The following is a 7,796-nucleotide window of genomic DNA, read 5'->3' as shown; positions in this document are numbered from 1 at the left end:
CGCTTTTCTCCTGTCCCAGTGAGAGGGCCCAGGCTCATGTCTGCTCTACTGGAATTGAGCAGTCCCCTTGGAGTTGTGGCACCTGCAGCCCGGAGGCTTCCAGGCCAGGAGTGCTAAGGGAGCCGCACGGGTTGCGTGGCTCCATCTCACTGTCCCACGTGCACGGGCAGTCTCCCCAAGGGCTCCCCACACAGCCCCGCTTCTCCATAAGGCAAACCAGACAGCTCGGAGGCTGCCTGCAAACTTTCCACTGAGTGTCAGGGCTGCGGGCTTCCTGCTCTGCGGGGAGTTCTCCCAGATCCTGATCAAGACAGGAAGCATTGATCTATTAGATTAACCAGGAAGGAGTGAGCGGGAGAGCGAGCGCGGGAGCTCGGGAGGCTGTGAGGCTGAGTGTTTTCTGTGTAGCAGTCCCCTCCCTTCTGACTCCAGTATTAATTGCTACATTACGGCTGCCGTGTAGGAAAGACAGTCAGCAAAGCCTGGGAGGGCTCTAGCTCCTCCCTCCCTGCCCTGCTCAATTTCACTCTCCTGCTCGGTGCCCTCGGAGCTCCCGGTGCCCTGGCAGTGCCATCCCAGCCCTGGCGTGCCCAGGTCCTCCAGTGGCGAGGACCTGAGTGGACAGCAGGAGGGGGTGGAGAGAGGGAGGGAGAGTTTGCCCTGCAGGCTGTCTGGATGCACAAGCTGGACTTGCTGCAGAGGCAGTGTGCTCTTCCCAGAGCCCGGCTTTGGGGGCGCACCCCTCTCAGGGTTCACCTAGGCAGGATCCAGGGAGTTCCAGGGACACGCACAGCAGGTGCCAACACTTCTGGGTGCCGACGGCAGAGCCTGCCTCCCCTCTGTCGTCATGAGCGGCTGCTCCAAAAGATGCAAGCTTGGGTTCGTGAAATTTGCCCAGACCATCTTTAAGCTCGTCACTGGGACCCTCAGCAAAGGTAGGGAGCTTGGCTTTGACCCCTGTCTTCTGTCTGGATGTGACCTGGCTGGCGGGTCTCGTTGCTCCGGGGGGTAAGTGTGGGTTGTCCTGGCGCACCTGAGTCCCGGAGCGGGCTGGAAGGAAATGGGTGGCTGGGGCTTGAGGTTGCTGACAAGCGTGGGTCCTGGCTCCGAGCAGGCCGGCACCCTGCCAGGGAGCTCAGCCGGCTGTAATTGCCTGGAACTTTGGAAATGGAGTTGGTGGTGTGTGGCTGATTGGTTAGAGGCGGGCGGAGAGACAGAACCTCTCCTGGAGCCCTGGCAATGGGTTAGCGTGACTGGGGTTTCAAGAAGTGATCCATGGAGGGTTGTGTCTTGTTGATAAAAGAGAGATTTGATGCAGTGGGCTGTGAGTAATTCTGCAGAGCCGAGTCACTCGAGGGAGCCAGCAGGAGGCGGCCCTGGGGCTGGCAGCCGCCCCCACCGTGCACCGCTGAATTCCGAATCCGGATCAGCTTGGCAGCTGTGCTCCGAGCCCTTTCTCTCACGGGCTTCCAGCGTCCGGTGCTTCTGGGACTTTCTTTGTCGTTCTGCTATTTTGGGTTGCTGTCTCTCAGCATCCCATGGGCCATGCCCGTGCCGATGTCTGTCTTGGCTGCTGCGCGGTTTACAGGATCAACTCTCAGAGCAGCCCAGAGGGGTGACTGTGGGCCAGAACCAGGGCTGCGTGCACAGCATTCCGCCCCACGTGGGGTGCACAGCTCAGTAGCCGCTCCCCCATGTCTTGAACCCCATCTCAGGCTCTGTACTGGGAAGGGTGAGGTACTCAGAGCCTCCGATAAACTTTCTGGAAATAAATATAAAGAGAGAGCTGCAACACGCTGTGGTGCCGCTGGCTGAAAAAATGTCTTTAAATATTCATGTCCTCTTTCAGGAAGAATGCGTCTTTTTGCAGGAAGAGATGTTAGAAGCAGCAGGTAGAATATTCGGGGAAGGAGGCCCACAAACCTTTGATTGGAACTTGGGAAAATAACAGCGAGAGATCAGGACTGTGCGTGACCAGCTGGGGACCTGGTTGCCCAGCAGGTTCAGCCTGGTGTGAATTGTGGGCGTGGGTGGCAAGGGTGCAGGACATGGTGACATCTTGCTTATCTCTTTTTCTTAGGTCTTTCCCACATCCTCTTCTTTCCCTGCCACCTTCTGACACAGGGCACTGCCCCTCCGGGTCCCCGGGGGGATTAACATCTAGTGTTGGGTGTCAGGCTGCCTGGCAGAACTCTTAGAGGCCTCAGAGCGAGGTGAACAGGAGACAGGGAAGCACAGTGGCACAAGGGCAGTGGCCCTTCGTGGCTTCACTTCCTGGAGGAGAAAGCAGATGGGCCAGGAGGCTTCACACAGGTCCCCCAATCTAGTCTCAGAGGGTGGAGGGTGTTCTTCCCCCATCGTGGGTACCAGGACCTCAGGGAGTGGAGGGGAGAGGGGCAGCCTTCTAACCCAGCCTCCACTTCCAGGGAGTGCTGCAGAAACCGCGTTAACATAGATGGGGGAAAACCTGGGTCTTGACCCTGGCTTTGCTCTCTAGGCAAGCCACAGGCTCTCCAAGCCTCATTTTTCTCACGTGTGAAATGAGTCCATAACCCCCTGCCTTTGAGCACCATTGCAAGGATCTAGGGAAGTCCAGACTTGCAACCCCCTACGGAGTGTGTCGGTGAGCAGGTGTGAGGGAGGGTCAAGGCCAAGAGGGGCATCAGGGTCAGAGGTTCTTTCATTAAGCCAACTGCTCGTGGGTTTCTACACCCCTGGTGGCATCAGAAGGAGAGGGGGACCACAGAAGAAGGTTGTGCAGCAAGACGGGCACGTGTGAGGAAGTGTATCAGCCGGGAAAGGAGTGTGTGTAAAGGACTTTGTGTGTATGCGTGTACGTCAGAGAGCAAGCCAGAGGCAGAAAGCTAGAGATGGCTGTTAGAATAACTGGGCATGAAGACATTTCTTTCCCTATAGAAGCCTATGTTCAGTTGCTCCACATTCACTTCCTGGGCACCTTCTGGTGCCACGCTCATGGCTAGACACTGGACACATCATGACTAAGACACCAGTCCTGAGTGAATGGTGCAGGCTGATGGGCGGCAGCGTGGACACACAGAGCCCACTCGGGCATCACACTGAGTGCTGAGATGCGTGGATGCACGAGGCTGACAAGCACAGAAGAGATGCTTGGGACGACTGTGGGGCTCCTGCCAAAGTGGCAGCCAGGCTGAGATGGGTGGGAGAGATGGCGCTGGTGGATGCTGGTGGAGGGGCGGCAAGGGAGCGTCAGCTTCTGCAGAGAGCCAGCCATTGGGGCAGGCCAGAACCCCAGGGGCGTGGAAGGGGCTCCCTAGGGACCACACTGGGGCCCTGCTTCAGCCCCAAATTTCCTGCAGCCAGGGCTCAAGGAGGCAGCCACAGCTGACGCCGCAGCAGGATCCTGCCACAGCTGTGTCTGTGCCCTTGGCCTCAGCGCCGCAGAGAGAACCAAGTGTTTACACAGCCCTGGCTCTGTGCCAGACACATGCTGGGTAACGGGTGCTCTGCCCGACCCAGGTGTTTGCTAAATATTTTTTAAATAAATGATAACCACGGAGCAGGGCCAGGCCAGGTACAGAGTAACTGAGAAAGGTCTTCGAAGAGTCCAGAAAAAAATGCTTTTTTAGCGTGAAGAGCTATCCTAGGCTCCACCCTGCATGGACACTTTGTGGCTGCTGAATGATTTCTGGTTTTAACTGTGATTCCCCTGACTCATTATTTATTGTACTGAGTTCTAGAGATGCAATGATCAGCATTGATGAACACGAAGAAGCTTCTGGTCCAGGTGCCTCTGGCTGGTCTTGGGGGCTAATTATTGCTTCACACCAGCCTTGGGAATAGCTGGGGAGTAAAGAGGCTCCAAGGCCACTCCTCCCTGTTCTACTCATTCCTGGCCCTTGGCCATCTCCCTACACCAGCAGTGACCTTTGCCCTGGCTCTAAGGAGAGGGGTGGTCCAGACTTTGCATCGATGCCCTGCTTCAGAGGGGAATGACTCAGGTCCCCCAGAGCTTTGTCTCCCTAGCCCTGGTTGTACTCTGGGATCTGTGTTCCTTTTAGGAGCATGGTTTTTTTTAAAGATTTTATTTATTTGAGAGGTAGAGTTACAAACAGTGAGAGGGAGAGACAGGGAGAAAGGTCTTCTTTCCGTTGGTTCACTCCCCGGATGGCCACAAGTCTGCATCTGTGCTGATCCGAAGCCAGGAGCCAGGAGCTTCTTCCCGGTCTCCTATGCAGGTGCAGGGGCCCAAGCACTTGGGCCATCTTCTAAAAACTGCTTTCCCAGGCCACAGCAGAGAGCTGGATTGGAAGAGGAGCAGCCGGGACTAGAACTGCTGCCCATATGGGATGCAGGCACCACAGGCAGAGGATTAACCTACTGCGCCACGTCGCTGGCCCCAGGAGCAAGTTTTCCACATGTGGTCTTCCCCACTAGACTTAAGCTCCATGAAAGTAAGAACCGCACGCGCTGTTGCCACTACTATATCCAGATTTACTAGCACGTAGCAGAGAGCACAGCGCGGAGCAGGTGCTTCACTATCGGTAGTAAGCAATGAAATAGCACCACTCGCCTGAGACCCCAGCCGGCAGCCTGAGACGGAGCTTGTCACACGGATTTCCTAGACAACACCAGCTGCTCCTGTCCCACCGCCCTCTGGACTCAGCTCGGCTGCAGGGGCTGTGTCTGTGGCCAGAGAGTGAGCCGTGAGGCACTTAAAGGCTTCTTCTGCAGAAGCTTTCTTAGAGCTCTCTTAGGAAGGGCTTTCATTGTCCCCAAGAGAGGTGGGTGGACAGACTCCCAGCACCCCAATGCCTTCCCCTTCAGCTCTATTTTGTTTTATATATTGGAGTTTGCTCCAATTTAAAGCTGCTTTTGCTTTAACAACACATTTGTAAACTACAAGATGCAGTAGGCAGCATCACTGGTTGCCCCTTGGGGACACCCCTGGGCCCTCCATGCTGCCCAGGAAGCCTTGGACTGTGCTCCCCGCCTCTCTGGCCTCAGTTTCCTAATCCACACAATGGAACAACAGCCCCTTCCTCATAGGATGAGACAAGCCTGGGTATCTAAGCTCTCGGGAAGCTAGGCACCCAGTGGCTGTTGGCTGATGTGACTGTCGGGACGAGCTGGTGCTATGGGTGGTGGAGAGCCCCTCAGGGCTGGGGGTCCCTCTCACTCGTGCCTGTTTCATCGGCGCCCAGTGCCGATTCTGGGAGCAGCCCCTGGAGGACACTCTGAGCAGGATACGGCCCTGTCACTCAGTGCCAGATGGCTTTAGACCATTCCTCTTCGCCTCTGCTGAACTTGCATTCCTGAGGGCCTGCCTGGAGCTAAGACTGAACGTTTGAGCCATCTCCCTCACCTGATTCCCTTATTAGGAGTTAAAAGAGTGATTCCCACAGCCAGTACCCTCGCCTGCTGTTTATCTTAGGAGAATCCCAGCTCTCGGCTTGAATGTGTGGTTAAACCAGGGGTCTGGGGAACCTGCCTCTTCCTCTTCCTGCCCAGCCAGCTGTCTGGGACCCTCTTAGAGTCCCCGGGGGGCGGCGGGGGGGGGCAGAAGCTGTGCAGGCACCATTTTGGCTGGGGAACTTTATCCCCTTCTGCACAGTGGGAGCAAATCTGTTACCCTAGGCACAGACAACAGAGCCAAAGTCAGCAGGAGAGAGGAGAGCTTCGAGCATCATCCAGGAGGTGACAAGCTGGGGAGGGTATGGGGCTGTCCTTATGAGATCTATGTCAAGGCCAGTGCCCCCCTGGAACCTCAACTCCCCCTTCCACCAAGCCTAGGATGTTTCTCTCAGTGCAGGGCAGGGCCTCAGCTGCAGACCCATGTGAGACGTGCTGTTCCTCTCCACCACTGCTCAAGGTCCCCAAGAGACTGACCTTGGCCCAGGACAGGCTCTGCCTTCAGGCCAGCCAGGCTCGCGTCCCAGCACTGCCAGCCACCACCTGCGTGAGGCTGAGCGCATTGCACAACCTCCCCGAGCCAAGGTCCTCACTTTTCATTGGGGATCATAATAATATCAACTACAAGGTCTGCTTTTTCATTGAATCCAGAGGATTATGCAAGTAAGGACTGGCAGCTGGTGGAGCAAAAGCCCACCCTGCACGTGCAGGGAGCTGACACCTCCTTACATTTTGTGTGCTGGTCACCTTGTTGGCTCCCCACTGTCTTGACCCTGGAAGTAGGGGTTGTAATTGATGTTGTAACAGCTATGCAAACAAACATTTAGCCAAGCCAGGTGGCCCTGCTGGAGGGCAGCAGAGATGAAATAGATCCCGGGTCATCCTGGGGCCAAGGCCGGGCACTTCCTCTACAGGCACAGGGCTGGAGGAGATGCTCCCGCCTGCATGGCCCCCCACTTTGCCACTAGCAGAGAGTCCCCCCAGAGCTCCAGTAATTTTGGTGGTGGGCTTATCAAGAACCATCGCCCCAGCTAGGTCTCTTTAGGACAAACACCTTTTGTGCAAGTGGTGATGACAAATTGCACACAGTGGAATGGCATGGGATAAGGGAAAAGTTTTATGGGGAAATGGAACACCCCACAGGCCAAGGTCACTAAGACAGCCGTACCCTTGCCCTCGCAGTATCCCTATCACCTCTGGGACAGATGTGCAGGGACAAGGACATCCGTCAGATGCTGAGTGGATACTCCATGCTCATGAGAGACTCTGTACTGCTGCTCTCCTTCTTAGAGTTCAAGTGTGGGGCATGGTCTTTTCTGTGGGGAAATTCACAGGGTTTGGGAAGCTCGGCAGTCTAGCATTGAGATATTGGCTGTTTACTAGAATTGACTGGAAAAGTGATGGCCATCACGCTGGGGGAAGATGCCACCTCTCCCTTGAGAATTTCAGCCTGGGTGCTCTCCCCTGCTGGACAGAAAGAGAGAGATGGTCACTGTGCCACCAGCACAGGACAAGCCAGCACTGAGGTCACGTTACAACAGCCCTGCTTCCGGCTTCCCCCACCCCTCTGAGTGCCAACGCCTTGTCACAGGCAGAAAACTCAATTACTGGGGCTTCTAGGGCCATACCTGCCTCTCCAGTCCCAAGGCACAGCCCGCCAGGGTGGGGAATGGCCTAGGGTCCCGCAGTGCCCAGTAGCCTTCATCCCAGCCTACGCTCTCACCATCCCTGCTCCTCCACGCCAGGCCCAGCGCCCCCTGACCCACTGTGGCCGTGCAGCTTTGCTCAGGGGTCTCTACAGCCCCACAGCAGGGGGGAAGGGAGAGGGGTGGGGCCTCCTACTGCTTGCCTAGAGCACCCCTCTCTGCAGCCTCCTGGCCTCTCCCAAATAACCCTGATTCCAGGCAGGAATAATTTGTTCAGCACTGCTTATCCCAGCAGCACTGCACAAGCAACCTATTAACTTCGGCACCATCGGGGAGCGGCTAGTTCGTTCTAAATTAAAGGTAGCTGGAAATGGGCCCCTCTGGTGGAAAGGAGGGTACCAGGGGCTGCAATATTGTAGCAGGGGGAGGAGCGGATCAAAGCAGGCGCTGAACAGCCTTCTGAGGTCCGGAGTCCCCTGCAGCCCTCATCTTCCCCGGCTGCCACGGGAGGCATCAAGGTGCAGGGGAAAAGACCTCGGGCTCAAGTCTTGCAATTTCCCGGGAGGGCCGCCTGGGGGGAGCCCTACCCTATCCAGAATGGGAGTCCTGCTTTGTCAAGTGGGGCTAAAAATGCCCACCTCACAGGGCTACTGGAGACCAAGGGGATGGTGCCTTGTGTCACGCCCAGTCCTGGGCACATCACAGCTGCCCAGGGAAAGCCAAGCTCCCGTGCTTCCACCTTGGAGAGAAATGAGACGG

General features: G+C 56.5%; 1 protein-coding gene across 2 annotated transcripts in view; it reads left to right on the top strand.

Moving 5' to 3' along the window:
• Positions 1 to 847: 847 nt before the first annotated feature.
• The window catches only part of KCNIP1 (potassium voltage-gated channel interacting protein 1), a 328,155-nt gene continuing 321,206 nt past the window's right edge, over positions 848 to 7,796 (top strand). For both annotated transcript variants that reach the window (XM_062189645.1, XM_062189644.1), the window contains exon 1: positions 848 to 935. In XM_062189645.1, the coding sequence (XP_062045629.1) occupies positions 848 to 935 (88 nt within the window). The remainder of the gene's footprint in view (positions 936 to 7,796) is intronic.

The sequence above is a fragment of the Lepus europaeus genome, chromosome 4 (assembly GCF_033115175.1).
Source record: "Lepus europaeus isolate LE1 chromosome 4, mLepTim1.pri, whole genome shotgun sequence".
Classification (NCBI taxonomy): domain Eukaryota; kingdom Metazoa; phylum Chordata; class Mammalia; order Lagomorpha; family Leporidae; genus Lepus; species Lepus europaeus.
This window is presented reverse-complemented; position numbering and strand designations above follow the sequence as displayed.